Source organism: Emys orbicularis, chromosome 7 (genome assembly GCF_028017835.1).
Source record: "Emys orbicularis isolate rEmyOrb1 chromosome 7, rEmyOrb1.hap1, whole genome shotgun sequence".
In the NCBI taxonomy this organism is placed as follows: Eukaryota; Metazoa; Chordata; order Testudines; family Emydidae; genus Emys; species Emys orbicularis.
The window spans coordinates 41417179-41444495 of record NC_088689.1 but is presented as its reverse complement, the minus strand read 5'-3'; the positions used below and the strand labels follow the sequence as shown (position 1 = coordinate 41444495).

General features: G+C 44.0%; 1 protein-coding gene across 3 annotated transcripts in view; it reads right to left on the bottom strand.

Annotated features, from left to right (window-relative positions):
- Positions 1-4640: 4640 nt before the first annotated feature.
- Positions 4641-27317, bottom strand: part of MICU1 (mitochondrial calcium uptake 1) — a 237289-nt gene continuing 214612 nt past the window's right edge. For 2 of the 3 annotated variants that reach the window (XM_065407426.1, XM_065407428.1), the window contains exons 11-12: positions 15475-15564; positions 4641-5765 (exon numbers count right to left, since the gene is read on the bottom strand). In XM_065407426.1, the coding sequence (XP_065263498.1) occupies positions 5605-5765; positions 15475-15564 (251 nt within the window). In that variant the 3' untranslated portion in view covers positions 4641-5604. The remainder of the gene's footprint in view (positions 5766-15474; positions 15565-27317) is intronic. The other variant, XM_065407427.1, reaches the window with a different exon arrangement.

The window sequence follows — 27317 nt, the reverse complement described above, 5'->3', positions numbered from 1 at the left end:
ACCAGCAGTGATATCTGGTGCCCTGCACGGGAGTGAAGTGCAGTAGTTCCAATCTTTAGGAATCAGTGTCTGCTTAGCAGACAAGCAGACTTGCAGTGCCTGTTTATTTCCTGGGCTAAGGAGTCTTTTACTTTATGCAATAATAAAGAATGTTTTCAAAGCCAAAGACTCCATTTATTGAAAAGAAAAAAAAAATTATTTATTGAAAAGAAGCAAGGGGGTGGAGTGGGGAACAGTACAATCACAGATTCGCGTATGTTCTGTCTGGTGTGCTGTGCAGTGAGTGCTGCACTTCAGGACAGCTATACTGCATGGTGATGGGGCTTGAGTGCAGAGGGTAAGGGTCGTGGTTTTCAGGGCTGGGTGGTGAAGATACTGGTGTTGGAGGCAGCGGGTGGCGTGAAGAACAAGGAAATTGGGGAAAGTGGGTTGGAGGTGACAGTGGGGCACAACAGAAAGAGTTTTGGGACAAGGGCTGTGGGGGGGGGGCGTTTGCGGTACTGCTCCTCCTTCTGTATGGCTACCAGCTCCTGGATAGCATCTGCTTGATGCTCCAGGATGCTTATGAGCCTATCAGTGCTTTGCCGCCGGTGCGCTGCGTTTTCCTGGCGGATCCTGCTTTCTCTCTCCCTCCAGTTCTGTGCTTTCTCATTCTCTTTAATAGATTACCGCATCACTTCTTGCAGCATGTCTTCTTTGCTTTTTCGCGGTCTCTTCCTGAGTCTTTGCAGTCTCGGAGCAGGCGATAAGAGGGACGGCTGAGGTCTCAAGTTTGATGCAGCTGTATAGGCAAAATGCAACATTTAACAGAGGCAGCATTGTTTATACCAGATAGAGTAATGATTCCCCCCGCACTTAAGGAGTAGAAAACACACAGGGTCTACACAGTAGCATAATTTTCCCGTCCGAAACAGAGCACACATATCCCACGGGAGCCTCAAAATGGTGAGTAAGGGGGACTGATTGTTTCAGGGCTGCACTGTCCTCTGGGTTTCTGTGCCTTGGGGAGAGCCAACTGCTTCAGGGGGCACCTACACTGAACACTGTCCCAACATTTTCCACAGGAGTTCGTCCTGGACGATATCTCGCTGCTGAGGGTGACCTGGGAAGCAAGGGAGGGTCTTCTACTGCAATGCGGCTTCCACCCTGGCCCATATGCAGCTTGCCTGTGTGCAGCAATGGTCCCCCCGCCCCTCGTGGCACAGTGGCGCGGACACGTTAGCCTGGCTGGGACAAGGACCACGGTGGTTCTCCTGATAAACCTGCGCAAGCGCATTGCACACGTTCTGGATGAGACATTCGAGATTACTGAGGCCGATTACCGCGATGTGATAAACCACATCAATGCACTATTCCGTATCTAGGCATGCATGCCTAACCCTCCTCTCCCAAAGAGCCCGCACCGAAAAAATTCCTTCCCGAAAAAAAAAACCGCTTACCGGGAACCTGCTCTTCTGTTTGTCCTCCACCAAGTACCAGCCGCTGCGACTGGCTACCATCCTCCTGGCTCGAGAAGAGCTCCTGGCTGCATGGCTCCAGGGATTCTGGGGTGTCTCCATCCGGCCCACCACCATCACTCCCGTTTTCCTCCTCCTCCTCCTCCTCACCCCCCCCACACCAGCTCTGAAGTGTCCATGGTGGTGCTCGGAGTGGAGGTGGGGTTAACCCCAAGTATCGCATCCAGCTCTTTGTAGAATCGGCAGGTCGCGGGGGGGAGCACCCGAGCGGCCGTTTGCGTCGCGGGCTTTGCGGTAGGCACTCCGCAGCTCCTTCACTTTAATCCTGCACTGCAGGGCGTCCCGGTCATGGCCCCTTTCCATCATGTCCTTTGATACCTTCCCGAAGGTATCATAATTCCTATGGCTGGAGCGCAACTGGGACTGTACAGCTTCCTCCCCCCAAACACTGATGAGGTCCAGCAACTCGCCATTGCTCCATGCTGCGGCTCGCTTGGCGCGTGGAGGCATGGTCACCTGGAAAGATTCGCTGATAGCACTCCACACCATGCCGGGCTGAGCAAACAGGAAGGAGATTTTTAAAATTCCTGGGGAATGTAAAGGGTCGGTCACATGGTTGGTTACCTGAGGCCAGGGCAGTAGAGTTTGAACTGATGACCAGAGTGGCTAGAACAGGCATTGTGGGATACTGCCGAATAATTCTGGAGGCCATTCACAGCGCATTGGGCGGCCACACTGGTGCCGCAGCGCTGCAGCGGCAGCGCAATACTTGCTATTCCTCTCGGAGAGATGGAGTACATGCAGCGCTGCAACCACGGAGATACAGCGCTGCAAATGCCTTGCCAGTGTGGACAGGGAGTGAGTTACAGCGCTGGGGGAGCCTTTACAGCGCTTTAACTCGCAAGTGTAGCCAAGGCCTCAGTCACCAATCTGCCTTTTGAGAAGATTATAAAGAAGGTGGCATCAAAGCAACTCAGTACCTGAAGTCCTCAGGTTTTCTCAACTTCATCAGTCCAGCTTTAGAGCTGGGGATGGCAGAGACTGCACTGGTCTCAGTCAACGACCTTCTGACAATGGAGTGCTCATATTTGTGTTTAGATCTTTCAGCTGCCTTTGATACCACTGTGCAGCTTGATCAACTGCAGATGGCTCTGCTCTTTTGTCTCCAAGAGGAGCCAAACTAGTATTGGATGATTGTTTAGCTATCCTGAAGGATCTTGCATGCGGGTCTTTCTTTTGCTTTAAATTCATCTGCTTCTGATTGCTCTACGCACCCAGGAATGTGTTTGTTGGAGTAAAATTTCCAAATGGAGGACAGTATAGCTACTGCAACTGATTAGGCTAGCTAGCTCTCAGTAGAATCGGAGCTTTGCAGTTCATACTTGCCATGCATTGTTCTTCATATTCACAGCAGAGGCTTTTTGGTGAATTCAGTTCTGTAGTGGACTTTAACATGCACTTAGTTTTGTTTAAAAAGAAAAAACAAAGGGAGTGGTGAAGTTCTCAGAGAAGGTTGAACAGCTGTCAAAGATCGCTGGTTGATAAGTTTATACACAGAGTGAGCTAGATCAGAGGCAGCAGCAGCATAAGTTCCCCTCCCCTCTCTGCTGGAAAAACCAGGAGTAAGCAAGTGGTTGTCTTCATGCCCATTCAGTCCTTTGTTTCTTGGTGGAAACTAGCAACTACGAAGCCCATTATGATGTGGATTCCTTTTGACACCAACACCTTTCACAAGGATAACTGAATATCCTTGAGAAGGTGGTGACTTTCAATAACTGCAAAAAAAAAATTAGTAAAAATAAATTTAAAAGAATTTGAAAACGACTACCATTTTCACAGTAGAAGGCAGTGTAGGGCTGAGACAATGGACACGAAAATAGATGTCTGCGTGTTGTTGCCATGTTAGTCCCAGGATACGAGAGACAAGATGGGTGAGGTAAAATCTTTTATTGTACCAACTTCTGTTGGTGAAAGAGATAAGCTTTCAAGTTCCACAGAGCTCTTCTTCAGATCACCTGAGCTCTGTGGAGCTCTCTCTCATGAAAATAGAGTACATTAATGCTCTAGAGTTAGGATTTGTTAAGTGAATTAGGAGCACTGTAATACTCAGTTATGCAATGTGGTTGGGGTTTGATAGTTTACAGACAGTCTATTGTTTCACATACTTGATGTGAATGTAGAGAGGAGCTATATCTTTTTATTTGACAACACTTGGACTTGTACATGCTAAATTGCTAAATTATTTGCACCCAAGACTAATCCAACAAAAGAAAAGGAAAAAACATCTTTCATGTGAACCTGTTGAAACCTGGAAGGAGTGGGAAAGTTTCCTTGTCAATCCAGACAAGATGCTAAATCTAGGTCCTGAGGTTCTAGGGCCTTTGGCACTGGATGAAATGGTTTCTTCTGAGAGCTTAACAGAACAACAAGCCCAAGAACTAATAAGTTTTCATCAGCCTCAGGAAAAACGATTTCCCATCATACTTGTACCAACCCAGAAGTAAAACCAGTAAGGAAGACTTCCTGGGTGCCAGAAAAAATGCAGGAAGCAATTGCATGGGAAGTTTGAGAGATGCTCAAAGTAGGTATCACAAAGGTGTCTCAAAGTAATTGGTACAGCCCTGTTGTACTGGTGCCCAAACCTGATGGGACAATCCATTTCTGTCTTGATTTCCATTGGGTTAAATAATGCTATTTCTGATCTGGATGCATACTTCATGCCACACATAGACAAGTTATTAGATTAGCTAGGGAAGGCTAAATATTTAACAATGTCAGACTTAGAGTTGAAGTGTGGAGGTGAAAGGGGGAAGGTAGCTTTCTAATCAATGTACTTTAGAGTACACTGTGTTATCAGATTTTTTGCCAAACACAGGCCACGTAAAACCTCGGTCAACAGATCCTTTCAAAACAACAAGCACATTTACCAGTGAGCGAGAACGAACGATGCACAGAATTCCACCCTCCAGCCTTCTCTAAAACTGATGCTTTGTGTTTTCTCCTTTTACATTTAGTAGGAGTTCATTTTCAGCAGAGAGAGGTTGAGATTTTTGTTGACTTGCTGCCAACAAAGTCAAATGTGACTTAAAGACACGAGGCTTCCCATAAACATAGTTGAAAGATGAGCATTTGCTTTTGTTGTGAACCAATGTAATTAAAGTAATATTTTACAATGTTCAAGCATTCAGTAAATAGCAGCTTTAAAGCCAATACCCCATATAGAAGGACAGTCTCACAGGGGGAGGAGCCCCTTATTAAAAAGAGAATTACAAAGAGCATATATGTTAGGTTGCTTATGCAAGGCAGGGTTCTTCTGAGGGAGGAGAAAGGTGGGAAAAAAATTAAGCCATTTAAAACTCCTTATATCCAAGGCAGCCCCCTGCTTGACCAGGCATATCCCTATTTCACATCAAGCTTGCAAGATAAGAAATCCAACTGGGAAAAACAAAACAGTCCTATAGAAGAAAGTTCTCTGGCATTCTTCTCACCCTTGCTGGACCCCTCTGGCCTTAATCTTATGGACAGCTTCCGTAATAAACAAAGGTTGATATTGTTTTCTATAAACCCAGCTCTCTTTCGAAAGCTCATTCTAAACACACTTTTTGTAAATAATGCTTAAAATCTAAACTAAAAATAATTCAGGAGCAAAAGACTAGGATTTGTTACTCGTATATTTGCTAGGCATTTCTGTCCCACTGCTTGACACATATGGGACTGTTCCGACCAATGTTGTTCTCTGAAGCTATCCATATTCAATTCTACATAAAATCCTGGGTTTGTTGGACACTGGAGCATACCATGGAGATGAAACTGGTGGCTGCAATACACAGAACTAATTATTCTTGTAATTTTCCTGAGAGATTAATATTAAAGAGGCATCAACAGTGGAAAAATTAAAGCAGAAGATACAATAGGCTCCAATTTCTGTTCTGGTGTTTGGAAAAACTCCAGTTGTTAATAGTCTGTGTCTTTTGGGTGGTTTTTTTCTAGTTCAATGTAGCAATGGGTCTGTTATCATTCAGTAGATTTCTGTGTGAAGAGTGTTCATCTGCAGAGCATCTGACAATGGCATGTTTTGCAGGAGCAGTACAGATAGATTTATGGCCCCAATATCATGTTGTACACCAGGTTCTTCCATTTGCTGCAGTTATTGTTTGGGCATAGCAAAGTCCCAAGCTGTCTCCTGCGCGCATTTCCACATTGCCCTCATGAGTCGTGTAAATCCCATGTCTTTGGGCTTCTCCAAACCTCTCATAAGTCGCTGTTTCATAATGGCAACAAACTCCTTGTTACTCAACTCTCCATTCCCTAAGGGAAGAGGGAAAAAAATGTTCATTAACTTGAAAGTACAAAAATAAAAGGCCCAGAAATCTTTGGAGGGCAGTACCAAAAGCTTGGTTTCCTTTAGAGAAGAAAAAGAGACTGGTTAATGTTTTGTTTTAGTCTCCTGACAAGTCAGGCCATGAAAAGTGCTGGTAGCAATGTACAAATTTTACGTTATATTTGAAGTTAAAGTTTCTGATTAAAACAAACACTTCAGAGTTTCCTGCTGACAGCCACTGTATGGCTGGTGTCACAATAGCGCTGTTTTTCAGCACGATGGCACCTCCCAGCAGGAAGCTTGGAAATAGCAAATTGTAAATTAACTCCAATTTCATATGCAATTCACATTTTACAAAATGTGAAAAATGCTTCTCCCCATGGGATCATTTCAGGACAATCTGCTGAGCAAAATGATTGCAGGTTTAATTTTGACAGTATTATTATATCACCAATTACAATTCTGCATCCTTTCTGGACAAGGCCCAATTACTAATTGAAACAATGAATGCTGTTATCAAAATGTTTACTTTGTGATTCATTGCAGTCAGGAACTCTGTGACACAGTGGTCTTAAATGAAAATGCATGACAGGTTCAACGACTTATTTTCCAAAGACCCAACTATTGTCATAGCAATAAGGAAAATTTCATATTTTAGTCCGGTATTTAATGTTGACATAAGTGAGATTCAGAGGTGGCAAAAATCTTTGACACCGCAATGCAGCCCCATCAGTGATCATTTACAATTTGGCAGATTTTTTTTTCACCTATGTCAAGCAGCATATGACAACATCTGACTGTTTCTTGGAGCAGCTAGTCCTGGAACCCACAAGGGGAGAGGCAATTCTTGATATAGTCCTAACTGGCACACAGGATCTGGTCCAAGAGCTGAACCACTCAGTAATAGCGACCAGGATGTAATTAGATTTACCATTCTTGTAGGGAGAAAAATACCAAAGAAACCCACCACAGCAGCATTTAACTTCACAAGGGGAACTACACAAAAATGAGGAAGCTAGTTAAACAGAAATTAAAAGGAACAGTCACAAGAGAGAAATGCCTGCAAGCTGCATGGAAACATTTTAAAATCACCATAATAAGAGGCTCAAATTAAATGTGTACCCCAAATAAGAAAAAAAAATCAGTAAGAGGACTAAACAAAATGCCACCATGGCTAAATAACAGAGTACAAGAGGAGATTAGAGACAAAAAGACATTCTTTAAAAATTGGAAGTCAAATCCGACTGAGGAATATAGAAAGGAGCATAAACTCTGCCAAGTATAATTAGGCAGTCCAAAAAAGAATTTGAAGAGCAACTAGCAAAAGACACAAAAACTAACAGCAAATTTGTTTTAAGTATATCAGAACCAGGATGCCTGCCAAACAGTGGGACCACTGGACTATGGAGGTACTACAGGAGCACTCAAGGAAGACTAGGCTGTTGTGGAGAAGCTAAATGAATCATTCGCATCAGTCTTCACTGCAGAGGATGTGAGGGAGATTCCCACCCCTGAGCCATTCTTTTTAGGTGACAAATCTGAGGAACTGTCCCAGACTGAGGTGTCAATAGATGAGGTTTTGGAACTAATTGATACATTAAACAGCAATGACTCATCAGGACCAGATGGTGACCCAAAAGTTCTGAAGGAACTCAAATATGAAATTGAAGAACTACTAACTGTGCTATATAACTTATTGCTTAAATCAGCCTCTGTACCAAATGACTGGCAGATAGCTAATGTGATGCTGATTTTTAAACAAGGTTCCAGAAGTGATCCTGGCAATTACAGGCCAGTAAGCCTAACTTCAGTACCAGGCAAACTGGTTGAAACTATAGTAAAGAACAGAATGATCAAACACATAGATGAACATGATATGTTGGGGGAGAAGTCAACATGTTTTTTGTAAAGGGAAATCATGCCTTATGAATCTATTAGAATCCTTTGAGGGTGTCAACAAACATGTGGACAAAGATATAGTGCATTTGGACTTTCAGAAAGCCTTTGGCAATGTCCCTCAACAAAGGCTCTTAAGCAAAGTAAGAAGTCATGGGATAAGAGAGAAGGTCCTCTCATGGTTAAAAGACAGGAAATAGTCACTTTCACAGTGAGAGGGAGGTAAATAGTGGGATCTATACTGGGACCTGTGCTGTTTAACATATTCGTAAATGATCTGGAAAAAGGGGTAAACAATGAGGTGGCAAAGTTTGCAGACAATACAAAATTACTCAAGATAGTTAAGTCCAAAGCTGACTGCGAAGAGTTACAAAGGGCTCTCTCTAAACTGCTATGTTAAGAGTTTGACTTAAACTGACTAACACAATGAAACCTTGGGTCCAATCTGCAACTCCAGACTCATCCTGCACTACTGAACCTAGATATTGCACCATACACAGAACTGGAACTTGGGATCTTAGATGGAAAAATGAACAGGGAGAAATCTACCAAGAGGGGAGACTTATCAAGGGAAATATGGAAGATACTCAAAAAAGAATAATCACAACAAAGCTGAATGTTTATAAAGTTAGAAGTGGAGCTGAGCGTATTGTGAACATGGAAACTTCTTGAGGGTACTTTTTTGTACTGAAATAATTTAGAAAGTGTCACAGGTTTTGAAATAGATATTTTTTTTAAAAACTTGCTAGACTTGGACTCATTTTGGCAAGTTTTATTCCACAGCTAATTTTTAGGGGTAATTTATAATCCCTAGGATTTTTAATGAAAAAATACTGACAGACTCTGAAGGGACTATTCCCAATCAGATTCAGAGACACAACATAATGCATTGCCTTTACATTCCAATTCATTGGAAGACATCCAGGTCTCTGAAATCCCTGTCTAGTTTACTATCAATTTTGTAGGCATATGTTTCTTTCCCCAAGACCACTTGACAAGAAAAGAAGAAAGGATTCCTGACAGTTCTACGCCCAGTGCTTCTTCCTGCTTCGTGTCTGTCATTTAGACTCTTGCTTAAGAGACAACCTGTCTCTTCCTAATTGTATCGTTGCTACAGAGTTTGTCCCCTGCCCACTCTGCATGTAAATCAAGAAATACTCCAAGGAAGCAAAGCTTTCAGACCATCCTGATTTTAAAAGCTCTAGCAAACACTGTTTTTGTTTTAAATAATCTGGCCACAGATATTTCAACCGATTTCCTGTGTCTTTATTGGTGCACTGGGCAGAGGGGCCCAATAAAATCCATTGTGCAGGACATTATTCATTCAGACTGGTTTTAAGAGGCTTGAAAACTGAAGGCTTTTGGAAATATAACTCTCTGAACAAAGCCCTCTCATGTTCTTTCTGCATTTTGTGTACATACATACAAGGAACTAGAAAACCCCCATAATTATTCCTAAAAACAGGGTCTCATTGCTAACTTTATTTTCTGCTCTTTGTGCTGACTTAGAACAATCCTTTTCTCTATCTGCAGTCCACTTCTTAATCCAGTATTGCCATCTTTAGCTTCTCTGTTATCTGACAGAAAAGCAACCACATAACTACTTCCAATCTGAAACTGTGGAGTCTCATTTAAGATCACAAATGTATCCTTTTCTCAGCACTCCCTCCCCCATCACTCACCCACCATCAGGACTTGCTACCATGTTAAAAAAAAAATGTCAGCAGTTTCATTCCTTAAGCCATATTTAGAAAAGTCTGTATACACAGGCTAAATGAAACTAAAGAGATCTGTGTCTGCTTTTATGCTATGTTCCTATCTTTGAAGAGATTTCTCTAACAGAACAGTCTTTTCCTCTAAAGATTTGGTATCAAAACATTCAACAGAATCTCCTCTGAGAGTATGCAAATGGAGACCATTTGGATACATTTCAATTCACTCTAATTACAGATCGAAATATCTGGCTTGCAGATTCCAATCAGGAATCGCTATTGAACTACTTAGGAAAAACGTGATTCAACCTTCTTTCACCAAAGGTACAAGGAAAGAATATGAAGCTGGAAGCAAGAGGGGATATAAATGGACACAATTGCAAAGATGCATTTATCATTTAATCAACAGTGAACACAAAACTATCTATTTGCACACACACAGTATCAGAGGATGGATAGCATATCAAAATGGGTGATTTGACAGCCCTGCTGGATATCTTTAGATAGTGAGTACATTTACCCCTTTGAGGGCACAATGGACCTACTGTTTATTAAAAGAAAACATAAGCAAAAAATGATGAGCCATTAGTCTACCAATATTTAATATCTACCTGATTTCACTGGTCTACAATTTTTGAGAAGTCGTCTGCTTCAGAGATAAAATGTGCTATTTATTATGTATTTTGATGTGCTGAATTCAAATATGACAATTAAAACAACTGATTGGCTACTGTTTCTAAGATATTTAAGTTTTTACATTTTATGTCTATGTATATTGTGTAGATAGTAGAGTTTTAATCATAAATTGTAAACCTAGGTCTTTTCATGTGTTTATGGTTGCTTTACATGATAATATTTCACCTGTCCTGTTTATGTAACACTTTAAAAATCAGCAAAAGGGTTATATAAATAAAATTTATTATGAAACAAAAGGCAAAAAACTATTCTGTACATAGTTTAGTCCTATTCAGTGTCTACTCGGCGCTTCTTGGCTTGTCTCTTGTATTCATTAAATGGAGCATCTCTTGTCACTATCCAGCAATAGTCTGCAAGCATTGATGGGCTCCATTTGCCCTGATAGCGTTTCTCCATTGTTGCAATGTCCTGGTGAAATCGCTCGCCGTGCTGGTCGCTCACTGCTCTGCAGTTCGGTGGAAAAAAATCTAGATGAGAGTGCAAAAAATGTATCTTTAGTGACATGTTGCAACCAAGGCTTTTGTATGCCTTGAGGAGGTTTTCCACCAACAACCTGTAGTTGTCTGCCTTGTTGTTTCCGAGAAAATTTATTGCCACTAACTGGAAGGCTTTCCATGCCGTCTTTTCCTTGCCACGCAGTGCACGGTCAAATGCATCATCTCGAAGAAGTTCACGAATCTGAGGACCAACAAAGACACCTTCCTTTATCTTAGCTTCACTTAACCTTGGAAATTTTCCACGGAGGTACTTGAAAGCTGCTTGTGTTTTGTCAATGGCCTTGACAAAGTTCTTCATCAGACCCAGCTTGATGTGTAAGGGTGGTAACAAAATCTTCCTTGATTCAACAAGTGGTGGATGCTGAACACTTTTCCTCCCAGGCTCCAATGACTGTCGGAGTGGCCAATCTTTCTTGATGTAGTGGGAATCTCTTGCACGACTATCCCATTCGCAGAGAAAATAGCAGTACTTTGTGTATCCAGTCTGCAGACCAAGCAAGAGAGCAACAACCTTCAAATCGCCACAAAGCTGCCACTGATATTGGTCATAGTTTATGCACCTCAAAAGTTGTTTCATGTTGTCATAGGTTTCCTTCATATGGACTGCATGACCAACTGGAATTGATGGCAAAACATTGCCATTATGCAGTAAAACAGCTTTAAGACTCGTCTTCGATGAATCAATGAACAGTCTCCACTCATCTGGATCGTGAACGATGTTGAGGGCTGCCATCACACCATCAATGTTGTTGCAGGCTACAAGATCACCTTCCATGAAGAAGAATGGGACAAGATCCTTTTGATGGTCACGGAACATGGAAACCCTAACATCACCTGCCAGGAGATTCCACTGCTGTAGTCTGGAGCCCAACAGCTCTGCCTTACTCTTGGGTAGTTCCAAATTCCTGACAAGGTCATTCAGTTCACCTTGTGTTATGAGGTGTGGTTCAGAGGAGGAGGATGGGAGAAAATGTGGGTCCTGTGACATTGATGGTTCAGGACCAGAAGTTTCATCCTCTTCCTCGTCTGACTCAAGTGAGAATGATTCTGGTGCACCAGGAACCGGCAGTCCTTCTCCGTGGGGTACTGGGCGTATAGCTGATGGAATGTTTGGATAATGCACAGTCCACTTTTTCTTCTTTGACACACCTTTCCCAACTGGAGGCACCATGCAGAAGTAACAATTGCTGGTATGATCTGTTGGCTCTCTCCAAATCATTGGCACTGCAAAAGGCATAGATTTCCTTTTCCTGTTCAACCACTGGCGAAGATTTGTTGCACAAGTGTTGCAGCATATGTGTGGGGCCCACCTCTTGTCCTGATCTCCAATTTTGCAGCCAAAAGAAAGGTGATAGGCTTTCTTAACCATAGTGGTTATACTGCGCTTTTGTGATGCAAAAGTCACTTCACCACAAACATAGCAGAAGTTATCTGCACTGTTCACACAAGTACGAGGCATCTCTGCTCACTTTGGCTAAACAGAAATGTGTCCCTTTGCAAAATCAAACACTGACAAATAAGAGAGCATGACACTGTATGATTTCTAGAGCTGATATAGGGCAATTTGTTCAGCAGAGTGATGTAAGCTTCGTTATGATTGCATCATCCATGACTTCTAGGAATAACATGATGCAATTCATATCATGTATGACGCAATACCAGTTTCAGATTGCATCATTCATTGTTTTGCCTAAAAAGCAAGTACTGTCCAAACCCAGTCATAGATTTATTCATAGATCCAGTCAAAGATGTATTTTGGTCATTTCTGGTTTAAATTGAGATCCCTTCCCTTTATAACTCACTTATCCTCCGCCATTCCCAAGTCAAGGGTCGTATATACTGACCCAATAGCATATCTTGAAAACTAGAGCCAATCAACAATTTTAAGCATCATTTTCGTTCTCAGTGACCCAGAATTAGTAAAGTTTGACTACATTTATTTCAGAAGCATTTTGGCTGTAGAGCAGTGTTTACCATTGAATACACTGGATAACTAGAGATACAGTAAATTCTCCTGGGTTATGTTCTTGGCTCTGCCAATGATTTGCCCTGTGGATTTAGGCAAATACTTAACTCAGTTTCCCTGGATGTAAAATAAGGATAACAACTCTTATTTATTATTATGTACCTCAGAGAAATACTGTGACAATTGGTGTTTACAAAGTACTCTGAAGATGTAAAATGCCATTTAAGTGCTAATTACATGAGGACGATATGTTTTGTGACAGTGCTGTCAAGAAGTGAAGTGATGTGATGTTATGGAGTGATGTTATGAGTTGGCTAATCAGCTTCTCCAGTTGAGCAGTGGCATTTCATAAGAACATAAAAATGGTCCATCTAGCCCAGTATCCTGTCTTCTGACAGGGGCCAACGCCAGGTGCCCCAGAGGGAATGAACAGAACAGGTAATCATCAAGTGATCCATCCCCTGTCACCCATTCCCAGCTTCTGGTGTGATTTCCAGCCATGATGTCATAGAAAAGTGTAATGTCACAGGAGGGTAGGCTGGTTAAACAAAGTACCCAATATACTCACTGAAGGGCAGCTACTGAACTTCCATATTCAGAGTTACAGTGCTTGAAGTAGCCACTCTCACTAGTCTTATTACAAACTGCATTAAGTTCTGGCTCGCCACACATTATGCAGACACGATCACTGTGACTCTGTAGTTAAGTATATTCACTTTCACAATGCAAGTGTGACTAAAACTCATTGCTTACTCCACAAAATGCCATTGCACAGAGGATACTCTTGGTTTGCATGGTCCAATTATTACCAGAGTGTAATGTTTCACTTGAATGTCTGAAGGCATGGCATGTATACTGCAGTTTTGAATGTTTCTGCTACTGTTCACAGAGGACAACATCCAGCCCTGAGTTTTTCTCCTCAAGGGAAAAATTAAACTAGTTAGTGGGATATTGAAAAATCACCACAGCAGGAATAAAATCCTTATATATGAGATCTGCAAAACCTAGTTTAGCATTAGAGACTATGGTTCTTAGTTTCTTTAACTGAACTTTGGTTCTGCTGTGTAGGGGGCACAGTGCATCTATTCGTTGAACTGGCCATTGAGTTAACCATTAATTGTTAATTCAGCATCCCTGCTGGAGGATTTCGGATCTCTTCAACTTCCATTTTTAAGCTCTCACTTTTGAGACCTGCACTGCAGTCATCATTCTTCTGAGCTCAGTAATTTTCCTCCTTAATCAACCTGAGATTGCTTTTGAGTGACAAGAGCAGGCCAGAAAAAGCAAACTACTGGGAATAAATTCCAGGTTTCTTGCATGACAATGCGCATTGCTACCATTAATTAGCTAGTGTTTGTACAGAGCTGTAAATGTAAAGTACCGTGTTAGTGCTAAATATTCTTATTACCAACAATAGGCCATAATTGCTAATTTTGTTAAACATATAATGTTTCTGGGAGCAGAAGATAGTCTGCTTTCTCTCTGCAGTGAGCTATTCAGCCAGCAATCTGACCTACAAAACCCTCAAACTTTAAAGATAGATATATGAAAACTTTCAGAGAGCACTGAAATGCCATTAACAAAACCCTCTGGAAAAGTATAAGCTTTTAATACTGTGACAAAGTTCCTCTATCTTGATGGGTCCTGCGCTTATTGGCGGATTTTCTTGCCTCAGAGATTCACCATGTGGGTTGGGGAACAGCCCAGACACCTTCCCCTCTGGAAGAACCCACAGTCCAGGTCAATTGGGAGGTTTTGGGGGGAACCCGGGCCCGCCCTCTACTCCAGGTTCCAGCCCAGGGCCCTGTGGACTGCAGCTGTCTATAGTGCCTCCTGTAACAGCTGCATGACTACTGGGCTACTTCCCCATGGCCTCCTCCAAACACCTTCCTTATTCTCACCACAGGACCTTCCTCCTGGTGTCTGGTAACGCTTGTGCTCCTCAGTCCTCCAGCAGCACACCCTCTCACTCTCAGCTCCTTGCGCCTCTTGCTCCCAGCTCCTCACACTCGCACCACAAACTGAAGTGAGCTCCTTTTTAAAACCCAGGTGCCCTGATTAGCCTGCCTTAATTGATTCTAGCAGCTTCTTCTTAATTGGCTCCAGGTGTCCTAATTAGCCTGCCTGCCTTAACTGGTTCTAGCAGGTTCCTGATTACTCTAGTGCAGCCCCTTCTCTGGTCACTCAGGGAACAGAAAACTACTCATCCAGTGACCAGTATATTTGCCCTCTACCAGACTCCTGTAACCACACTCCTGTCCCTGTTCTTTTATTAGTTGTCCCCTGTAATTTTTTGGTCTCCAGGTCCTGTGGATCCCCCCCTTAGGCTGGGGGGGGATCCTTTAGCTTCGCCCGCCCACTTCCTGGATCCCAATAGGACCAGACTCCTGTACCCCACTGGTCTGGGTCGGTCACAATACAGACCACAACACAAACAGAAAATTATAATACAGTGTGAAGGGAACAGTGAATACCACCATGAAATGGATAATAATGCTATGGAAGTCCAAAATCTAGCAGTATTTTCATGCTATTGATAAGCTGGAGAGCAGAAATGAAAACAATAGATAAAAAGCCAGTTAGCCTGGGGGTGGAGAGGAAGAAAGCCTCCAAATCTCATTCATTTTGACTGCCTCTGGTTATTGATCTTACTTTTAGTATCTCTATACATTATAAATTGCAAAATGGGGAACAATAGAAGAGTGCTCTGGTGCTGATAAAGGTTTGTCAGATACAACCAACTCATCCCTTGAAAAGAAAATATTATCGAAATGCACAAATATAACATATTTAGCTTTTATAGCTTGATTCTTTCAGGTTTTTTTTGTTTGTTTTGTTTTTGGAAATACAGATAAACTACACAACCCACTGGGCACAGGCTGGGAATATGAAAAGGTCAGACCGATTACAGTAAATTAAAACCACTCACCGTCACAATCAAAAAGAGCAAACACCACATCACACACATGGTCTGAGAGCTCCACTTTTGCCACTGTCCTGGCTACCTGCTGCATGGTAACTGAAATAAAATAAGGATACATTATTAATAGAATGCAGTAATCTTAAATCAGTGTTATCTTTCATCTTTCACCTTTTGTAACTGTTTTTCTTCGAGATGTGTTGCTCATGTTCATTCCATTCTAGGTGTGTGCACACCCACATGCACAGCTGTTGGAGACTTTTACCTTAGCGGTATCCATAGGGTAGGCTGTGGCGCCCCTGAATGCCGCGCTCATGCGTCGGTATATTAGGTGCTGCCGACCCTACGCCCTCTCAGTTCCTTCTTGCAGGCAACTCCGACAGATGGGTAGGGGGGGGGTGGGTAATGGAATGGACATGAGCAACATATCCTGAAGACCAACAGTTACAAAAGGTAGGTAACCGTTTTTAGTTCTTCGAGTGCTTGCTCATGTCGATTCCATTCTAGGTGACTCACAAGCAGTATTCTCGGAGGTGTGCTCGGAGTTCACAGTTTAGCAGCTTGTAGTACTGCCATACCGAAGCCAGCATCGTCCCAGGCCTGCTGGGTAAGTGCGTAGTGGGACGTGAACGTATGGATGGCTGGCCAGGTGGCCACCTTACAGATGTCCTAGATAGGCAACTGGGCCAGAAAAGCTGCCAAAGAGGCCTGTGCCCTGGTTGAGTGGGCGGTTACAATCGCCGGGTATGGCACTTTACCCTGATAGCAGCAGCAGCAGCAAATACAGGTGGTGATTCAAGAAGAAATTCTTTGAGCAGACACCGGGCGACCTTTCATCCTGTTAGCCACAGCGATGGACAATTGCGTCGACTTGCGGAATGGCTTGGTCCTTTCAATGTAGAAGGCTAATGTCCTCCTGACGTCTAGGGAATGCAGCCTACACTCCTTCTCTGACTTATGCGGCTTTGGAAAAAAGACAGGTAAGTAAATGTCCTGGCCCGTATGAAACAGAGACCATGTTGGGCAGGAAAGCCAGGTGTGGCCTCAGCTGGACCTTGTCTTTGTAAAAGACCCTGTAGGGTGGTTTCAAGGTGAGTGCCCTAATCTCAGAGACCCGGCAGGCAGATGTTACTGCAACCAGGAGGACAACCTTCCAGGAAAGGAGAAGGAGAGAGCAGGAAGCCAGAGGCTTGAAGGGGGGTCCTGTGAGCCGAGACGGCACCAGATTGAGGTCCCACGGAGGAACGTGTGGGTAGAGGTGCTCAAGGCCCTTGAGGAACCTGGCAGTTATGTCCTGGGCAAAAATCAACCTTCCCTCAAGCGGCAGATGGAAGGCCGAGATAGCCGCCAAGTCAACCTTGACAGTTGAAAGGGACAGGTCTTGGAGTTTGAGATGCAGAAGGTAGTCCAGGATTAACTGCAGTGAGGCTTGCTCAGGCTTAATGCCTTTGTCTGAGGTCCAGCAGGTGAACCGCTTCCATTTGGCCAGGTAGGTTGCTCTGGTGGAGGGCTTTCTACTGCCCAACAGGACCTGTTGGACATCAGCCGAGCACTGATGCTCCTGCGCATTTAACTATGCAGTAGCCAAGCTGTCAGGTGCCGTGCCGCCAGGTTCGGATGCAGGAGACTGCCATGGTTCTGGGATAGTAGGTCCAGCCTGAGTGGTAGCAGCAATGGAGCGGCCACCGAGAGGTTCAGGAGCATGCCGAACCAATGCTGGCGCAGCCAACCTGGCGCTATGAACTGCAGATGTAACCTGAGGATATTACTTCTAGCACCCAATGGTCCGAGGTTAGCCGAGACCAGGCTGACCGGAAGGGGTGGAGGCGGTCGAGGAGAGAGAGGGAGGGTCGATCCAGTGAAGTGACTGGGTCGTCATCCTTGAGCGCACCCTCAAAATGACTGCTTCTGGCCTCCTGGGAGGGTCAGGCTGAGCAGACGAGCAGGAAGACGACGGGTGTCGCTGCTTAGACCCTTTGTCTCTGTCCTTCCTCATGTAGGAACCGGATCGGGGAGTTCCCCAGGACCTAGACTGTGGGGGCAGAGGAAGTGGAGGATGGAACTGCTTCCTGGCCTGCTGAGGTGTGTGAAGGCCCAAGAAGCAGAGGGTGGCCCAGGAGTCTTTAAAGTCGTGGCACCTTGAATCCATGAGCTCGGAGAAGAGCCCTGCCCCCTCAAATGGGAGGTCCTGAATAGAGGCCTGCATCTCCTGGGACAACCTGGAGGACTGCAACCAGGAGCTGTGCCTCATGACCACTATAGAGGCGACCATCCTGGCTGCTGAGTCAGTAGTGTCCCAGGCCATTTGGAGGGCCCCCTTTGCCACCGCTGTGCCCTCGTCCACCAAAGCGGCAAACTCCCAGGCTCGATCCTGTGAAAGGGCCTCTTTGAATTTGTAAGGGAGTCCCAACAGGTTAAAATTGTACCTGCCTAACAGGGCCTGGTGGTTAGACACTGTGAATTGTAGGCTGGCTATTGAATAAATCTTTCTGACAAATAAATCGAGTCTCTTGGCATCTTTGTTCTTTGGTGTGCCACTAACGTGGTCTTGCCTGTCCCTTTCATTCACAGCGGACACGACCAGTGAAGATGCTGGAGGGTGTGTGTAGAGGTATTCAAACCATTTTGTACGGTTGTAATACTCTTTTCCGCCTTCTTAGAACTCAGCAGAATGGAAGAGGGGGTTTGCCACAAGGACTTGGCAATTTTAAGGACCCTGGGGGGACGGGCAGCGTGACCCGGGCCGGGGTGGAGGAGGAGGATATAACGTTAAAGAGATCATCAGATTCCTCCGCAACCTCCTCAATTTGTAGGTTCAAATTAGCAGCCACCCTTTTAAGGAGGGCCTGGTGCTCCTTGAAGTCGTCGGGGGACTGCCTGTTTTGGAGGGACCTGCCACCGCTTCGTCCGGGGAAGACGACGATGACTGCACCGCCTGTGGAGGAGCAGATTCCCCCTTCCTCTCCGGGGATGGCTCCTTAGGTGCTGAGGTTTGGTGCGCTGTCCCCGCGTTGGATTCGGTATCATGTTCTGACTCCGGCGCTGGCTGTGCCGGTTTGTCTGAGGCAGCGAGGGAGGACTGGTGGGAACACGGGACTGGCGTTACTGGCACGCCTCACGGGTTCCAGTACGACTATTGAGCAGACAACTGTCCCTGCTGCCATGTTGTCACTGCAGGTGCCATGCCAGTCTCACGAGTTGGCGGCGAATTACCCCTCCTTGGCGACGGGCTGAACTCCTGGTCCGACTTGGACCACAGAATTGGAAGGGAGCTTGAGAGATCACCTCGTCCAGTCCTCTGCACTCATGGCAGGACTAATTATCTAGACCATTCCTGACAGGTGTTTGTCTAACCTGCTCTTAAAAATCGCCAACGATGGAGATTACACAACCTCCGTAGACAATTTATTCCAGTGCTTAACCACCCTGACAGTTAGGAAGTTTTTCCTAATGTCCAACCTAAACCTCCTTGCTGCAATTTAAGCCCATTGCTTCTTGTCCTATCCTCAGAGGTTAAGAAAAACATTTTTTCTTCCTCCACCTTGTAACAACCTTTTACATACTTGAAAACTGTTATGTCCCCTCTCAGTCTTCTCTTTTCCAGATTAAACAAACCCAATTTTTTCAATCTTCCCTCATAGGTCATGTTTTCTAGACCTTTAATCATTTTTGTTGCTCTTCTCTGGACTCTCTCCAATTTGTCCATATCCTTCCTGAAATGTGGCGCCCAGAACTGGACACAATACTCCAGATGAGGCCTAATCAGCACGGAGTAGAGCGGAAGAATTACGTCTCAGGTCTTGCTTACAACACTCCTGCTAATACATCCCAAAATGATGTTCACTTTTTTTGCAACAGCTTTACCCTGTTGACTCATATTTAGCTTGTGGTCCACTATGACCCCCAGATCCCTTTCCACAGTACTCCTACCTAGGCAGTTATTTCCCATTTTGTATGTGTGCAACTGATTGTTCCTTCCTAAATGGAGTACTCTGCATTTGTCCTTATTGAATTTCATCCTATTTACTTCAGATCATTTCTCCAGTTCGTCCAGATCATTTTGAATTTTAATCCTATCCTCCAAAGCACTTGCAACCCCTCTCAGCTTGGTATCATCTGCAAACTTTATAAGTATACTCTGTATGCCATTATACCATACTCCGTATGCCTGTATACCATTGCCCTTACGGCGACCAGGGTGGAGCCATTGAGGCCTGAGTCTATCAACTGACTCTGGTTGGCGACTGGCGAGATGAGGGCGAGGAACAGTACCGGGAGGAACGGGATCAATGCTGTGACAAGGAGCGGCCCTGCCTGGGCAGGGACTGACATCTGGGAGACCGTCTGGGTGAAGGTGACCTGGGCCGTGGTGATCTTTGATGAGAAGCTTGCCGGTACTGGTGGTACGGGGACCGGTGCCTTGACTCTGGTTTCCCATGTCTTATAGGGGGAGAACGCATCGAGGATCTGGGCCTTCTGGTCGGTGACCTAGGATACAGTGCCGAGGTCCAAGGCTGTGGAGATGTGCCTGCAGTCCGGTGACCAAGGGTGCTCCACTGCTCTGTGAGGCGTTCCCATGATCGGCTTGCCCTTAGATGTCAGGGTCTTAGCCGAACCTGCTGCCTGTTGCGGCATCTGCGGTGCCATTCAGCCTACTTGTTCTTTAGCCGCCAGGGCCGCTTTGGGCAATGAGGGCCCTGGGAGAGACCAGGGTCCCCTGCCGCTCCCCAGAGTCAGATTCCTTGCCGGGCTGGGGAATCGACCTCTGCCATAGCCCCGTGAAGCCCCAGGGCAGGCACATGGCCTGACTTCGGTCCTTTCCAAAAGCCCCTTTCCCTTCTGGTGCCAGGAGGGTTCCTCTTCTTTTGCCGCTTCTTAGGCACCGGCAAGGGGGAACAGTGCGGGGCGGAGCCCAGTGCTGGCATTGCGCTCTGCACTGAAATCGAAGTGCTCGGTGTGGGGTCCGAGTGGGAGGGCTCTGATGCAGGACGAAGCCCCACCTCCATGAGGAGGGCCCTCAAGCAGATATCCTTCTCCTTTGGGTTCTAGGTCGAAAGTTTTTACAGATTCGACACTTGTCCTTTCTATGGGACTCCCCCAAACACTTCAAACAGCTGTCAGGGGGGTCACCGATAGGCATCGGCCTGCTGCATGACAAGCATGGTTTGAAGCTGGGAGAATGGGGCCTGCCCTGCTCTGAGGCAAAGTCCCAGCTGGGACTCTAACTACCAAACTAACGTTAACACTTAACTTAGTATCTACAAACTATATACAAAGAAGATAAACAAAGGCTGTAAAGAACCGCTAATGCTCTTGCGATTTACAAGACAAGGCGCTCCAACCAACCGTCATGGGTGGTAAGGAAGCGAGAGGGCATAGGGTTGGCGGCACCTACTATACCAACGCATGAATGCAGCACTCAAGGGGGCGCTGCAGACGACCCTATGGATACTGCTAAGGCAAAAGTCTCTGACAACTGTGCACATGGGCGCACACACACCTAGAATGGAATCGACATGAGCAAGCACTCGAAGAAGAATAGCATTTTACAAAAAGCTACCATCCAAAGCATTTTTCTCAGGAAGTTTTAAATTAAATTTCTTCCCCACTCTGTTCAACTCCTTCCTTGAAATCAGTCTCCTCAAAAGACCTGTGTTCCTACACTATACATGCACAGTGCTTTGTTGTTGTAGGGATGCTGATGAACCTTGAAATGTTGCTATTATTTTTATTGAAGTAAAAGCATTAAGCACTAATTCTGGAAACAAAACAAAAGAAAACCACCCACCAGCCAAAACTACTGTTTCTTCTTTGTTTGCAAAGTCCATATAACTGGAACTGTGGGTCTTTTAACTTTTTGCTCCTGGACATGAGAGGAAAGCATCAGAATGAGAGCAAACCCTCTACATGTAATTTCCCACCTCTCCTGCTCACAGACTCTCTATTCCTTGCATGGTCAGTAAGAAGGTTTTTTTCCCCCTATGTTGAAAAAACATATGAATTGTCATCTTTGCAACACTGGGTTCCTGCAGGCTGAATATTGTTTTCCTGCTAAGCAGTCCAGAGCCGATACAAACTCAAAAAGGCAAGTTCCAGTGTCTGTGAAAATAATACCTCTTGCATCATCATTGACCAGGCTTAGTAGAGAGGTTTGTGATATTAAATTTGCAATACGCAGTAATGAGAGTTCATGGCAAGGTTAGTGGCATCTCAGTCTAGAGGGTGAGTTCCGGCCACAAGTGAAAAGGCATTTGGTAGTTTCATCAGAGTCCCTAGTGGCCAGTGATGCATGTCACAACACACACACACAATTCAGCATGGTTGCTATAGTAGTTCCTGCTGTACAAAAAAAATCAATGGCTTAGCATAATATATAACCATTATACATTCACATTAGGAGCATTCAGCTACCTCCCTCTATTTTTTCTTTTGGGGTTGATAATTGGATTATAGAGGACAAGGTGAGGAGGCTTAACTGGTGGTCATCTGTACTGACATATGCTGATATTTATTATGGATTTGTTTTCCAATTCTAACTTTAAAAAGTAATGATAGAAAAGAAGTGCAGAAGTGGGGTTGGAGTGATGCAGGCTAGGAATGAAGAACACTGACATAGTTTTCATCTCTCTGTATTTTAAAAGGATGGGTTTCAATATAATGATAGTATATAATGATTTTAATTTGTCCTTATTATGTTGTACAGAACTTCAAGTACCTGGGGCAAAAGGGTGCTTTATAAATTCATTTGTTATTGTTAAAAGGCTTTAGGGAAGTTGAGTTCCTGCAAACATACTATGCCACAATTTATTCTTAATATTTGTATTCAGATAGTGCCTTTATCCAGGCTACAAGTCTCTCATTTTCATACAGTCAATTTAAATAAAAAAATTAGCACCTCTTTACAATAGACAGAGCACTTGCGACCCTACACTTTCCAATAATTCAACAGCTATGCTGTGAAATCTGTTGTCATCTAGAAGAATTTTTGATCCTACACTGTGGGATTTTGCAATCTTCAATAGACTTGAGAACACGGAAGGCTTTGCACTAGAAGGGGAACCACTGCACATTGCAAACATGTGGTCCAGGTTTTGCAAACAAATAGTAACATTTCCCCTCAAAAAACATTCCCTCCCTCTTCAAAACACGAAACACCCCCCACCCTCCATTCCAAATGCATCAAAAGTCATTGTTTATGACATCTAGTCTGGGTGTCTACATGTTACTACCAAAAAAGATAAGAATGTTCCTAAATGCAGAGTAAAATAAATCAGCTTACTAAGTGCTTTGAGATCCACAAAAGGGATGTAAGGGCTGAGTGTTAATATTAGTCATCTGCTTCATATAAAACAATATGTGAGTTTGGTGAATGGTACAAGAGGTGAAATCAGCAAGTAATTTCTAGTTTAAGTGCTTCATTGATGCCAATTGCATCAGATACAGTCTGACATTCTATTACAATCAATTTGATATAGTAGCAGAGGAACCTGAGACGGGAGGAGTGTGCCTATCGGTGAAGTAACAAAATACAAGCTTTAGGAGAGTACCAATCATGGGTCATGTTTTTAGATGAGCACATGTAACCCATGCCTGCTGGGTGTGGTGCTCTGTCCCCCTGCAGTGGTACCTAGACCACCCAGAGATTGATGAGTCTGCTACAGCCTTGGCTCAGAGCCATGTGGCTTTTAGCTCACGCAGTAGAGGCTCATACACCAGGCCTCAGAAGTCCCAGGTTCTATCATGCCCGCCGACGACCACAGTCTGTCGGCATTACACAAGCACACTTCATGCACTCAACCCCGATGTGTAAACACCCCAACTTGTGTGCACCCGGGTATCTGCACCTGACTATTTGTGAGCCTACGTTGGCACATATGCATCTGAAAACCTTTCCCTGTAATTCTGTAAATGGGCAAGGTGCAGACATGTCTCCTGGACGTTGAGAAAGGGAAGAGAAATCACAAATTCAGTTCCTTAGCATGAGGCATTACCAATGATTGATACAAGGCAGCTTCCATTAAAAACAAATCCACTCAGTTTTCCAAGACACTCAGTCTAAGGCAAACGGTTTCTTTTTTTACACTGACATAAAATTCTAATACTTGGCACCAACTGAGTGAATTCCACAAGCACATGAGCCCTTCTTAGGAAAAAAGTAAACTGTCAATGAGCATCTCCATTTTGTTGTAACTCACTGACAAGTTACAACCACCATGAAATCACACCAAAACAGAAGCTATCCCTGAAGAGTAGATTAGAGCAGCAAACTGCATTTACAGTAATGACTGAATTTATTAGTATGCCTCCCACAGTGTGGATTTCCTCCATACAGCTTTCTTCAATGGAGCCAAGAAACTTCATATTAAATTGCATGGCACAGAATGTGTATGGAGGGAGATGGGGGGGAGGAAGAGAATAAGATGCTAGCAAAATGATTTTTAAATGCCTTTTTTAATGTAGCAATACTCAATGAAAAAACATCCACATTTGCATGGTTTGTTAGCTGTAAGTCAAGAGTTTAAAAAGGGCTAATTTTTAAAAGAGAAGCCAAAGAATTTAAGGGCAAGCAGTGAAAATGTGCAATTCTAAAGAGATGAATCTGATTGAGAATCTTGTAGGCTCCACTTGAGAGAAAAGCAAAATGGCAGAAAGACAAAACCATCACGTTTCAAACACAAATGAATTCCTCTGCCTCCCATCCCATGCCTAATTTCCTCTTCTTTATTTCCAATAATTAGGTGTCTTTTATAAATAAGAAATATAACTATCAGAAATATTAATTAGAGAAAGGAAAAAGAAAAAAGCACTAAGACACCACTCAAATACTCAGTGTATAAAAGCAGTTTCTAGTAAAAGTCAAAGGTGGGTTTTTTTTTGTTTTTAAATGAGTGTTATGGTATGCTAAAGGAATGATTCTATATAATACCTGCTAGGTTCTTTTTACCCAGGTTCTCTTTTATTCCCAAATTCCCGTCCCTCTGTTTCTGCATCTGTATCTCTCATTAGCTTCCACTTACACCTTTGGATGCCTGCTATGCCAGGCAGGCAGAAATACTGCATCACTGCAGGTTTCACCACAGTGAAAGCCCTGCAGTGCTGACCGTTATCTGGTGTCTTTGATTTTAGTTCAGTGATGCAAAGTTGACGAACACTTTCCCTGGGATTAACGATATGGAGAATAGCTCCCTTCCTTGGCACTGAGAACAGCCAATCTGTCAATTAACATGATGGAAGTTCCTGATCCAACTACCAGTGCTAAAGATCAAAAAGCTGCCCCTGAAAACAAGCATGCTTATCACAGGCCCACCACAGTGGAGTCCACAGCTTTATAATATTTCTGGTTTCTAGATAAGGCTGCTAAGATGAACCTTACAGAACACTTTATTTCAATGGTGATGAAACAATGGCACAGCAGGCATCTTCTGTTTGTGGTGCACCCACAATTTGTGTCTTGCAACCACTTTGCCTATCTCCCAAGGCAAATATCCCCCCCCCCCCGTTTGTTATATTTTAGGAGAAAACTAAGAAATTAGATTATGTGCATAAACACTCTAGAGATAGTCACGCCTTTTTTTAAACTATAATTATACCTTTCAAGCCTCCTAAAGCCCCCTAATATCTTAGCACTAATTTTCTTCTGTGACTGTGCTTTGTATATCAGAAGTAGCCTGCGTACCATGTGATGTGGCTGCTGTCTGCGTAAGTGGTCTTTAATTGTGGGGGTCAGAATTTACTTAGGAAAAAATGAGGAATCATTCCTAAGCAGATTTTGTAGAGAAACTGGATCAATTGTGCTAAACACCTTTGAGTCAAGCCCTTGCCAACTGAACAGCAGGGGAAACTCACTGTATGTAACCTACACCCACATCTAGTCATTATGAATTATACTGCATCTCACAAAGGAAAAGGTTTTGAAGAGCGCCTGAACAGTCAAGTCCATTTAGAATTCTCTGATGTCTTAAACTATTAAAATAATAACATACACATACACACACACACACACACACACACACACACACACACACACACACACCTTGTTTTTGAACCCTCAAACACTCCCTTCTTCAAAATAGCCCCCTTGGCATAAGTTAGTTTGGAAGATACAAGGCATTCACATTGATAATCAACTGCAATTCAAGCTAATGGGTGCATCTGATGAAGGCAGTCTGTAGTCCTACAAGAAGTGCTCTATAACCGCCTTTATGATTTAATCCATTCACACTTGCATCTAACATCCATGAATCATAATTAAATTACAGCAGCTGAGTTCATTTCCACCTCTCCCCCTACACTTTGAGGGATAATCACGGACAATTAATCCCAAGTCCCTGCAAATATTACAAGTGTTCAGTGTTGTGGGGATAAGCAGGTTTCACTTTCCTATCTAGTTCAACATGGACAAGTTCAACGCATGTTAGGTCAAAAGATCAACAGGGCCAGATAAAATCTGAATGCCCCATATATCCTGACAGTCCTTCAAAATGCCTCTGCAGAGCCTGAAATAACTTTATCAATTATTGTTCTGCAGCCTAATGAATCCTGGACCAAGCGGACACAAAACAGATGTCCGAGCATGCCCCTGTATAATGTTGTTGATGATCCTCTATTCATAGTTAATAACCTGGCACACATTTGCTTCCTTCCTCTCTGGATGGCTTCTAAAGAGTCTGGGCCAAGTAATTCAGGTCACTGGCAAGCTGCTTAATTAATCCTAGATCAAGCAACTACAGCCCATATCGAAAGCTGTGCCTCAAAGATGCCACTTATTTGCTATGTGCAGAACACCTCTGTCTATACTGCGCCACAACGTGGACTACAGGGGTGTATATTGCAGAGTGCACCCCTATAGTCCCCACTTTGGCACAGCGTAGACAAGCACTAAAATTTTGTGAAGTCCATCAAAGGTGCTGTATATATGAGGACAGATAAAATAACCACTAGAGAAAATATGTAAATTTAAATCCCCTGGCTCATTTCGCAATACACTTTCCTACATATATGCTTACATAAGCCAGGTCAGCAGGTAATGGGAAGGTTGGAACTGTGCTTTAGAAATGCTTAATTATTGCAAGTGGAGCGTGCAAAAAATTACAGGCAGCAGCATGCAAAGATGGTAAATCCTGCTTTCTGCACAGGTTTGGTCTTAATTTTGAGATGTATCTTAATAGAGCCAGTCACCTTAGAAAGACAGGACCATTTCAGGCACTCTTCTGCATAGGCTATTTAGAAAAGGGGGGAAAAAGCAGCAACAGAATGAAATTTTGAAGTGACGATGAGAGAAAGTGGCCCCTAGAGTATTTCTATGTAATTGCTTTTTATGCAAAGTCCTTTTCCAGGCAGCAATGCCAATGGTGACAGAGATTCAAATCACCTGTCTTACTACTGGAGAAGTGGTCAAAAAAATGAAAAATTGTGGTCATCGTACAGCTGTAGCTGTTCAATATTATGATTTTGGACTGCTGTGAAGAGAGATCAGATTAATCCCTTTTATCTGCCAAGCAATCCTCAAGGTCAAAGGGGAAATTTTGAAGGCAACACTTAGCTAAAGTCTATTGCTGTTTTTATTTGGTTGCAAGTACAAACCTTGAATATTATACACAAAATGACAATTACAGACTAGCCCTCCATACCCAAACCCTACCCCACTAAACCTCAACCCCTGCTTCTGGAGCCCCCCTGCACGCAGACCCTCTGCCTCCAGATCCCCATCCCTGCACCCAGACCACCACCCACTGAGCTCCCTCCACTCAAACCCCCACCCTGATGCCCCACATCCAGACCCCCAACTAACTGCACCCAGACCCCCCACCACTGAGACCCCCACACCCAGACCCCTCCACTGAGCCCCAACC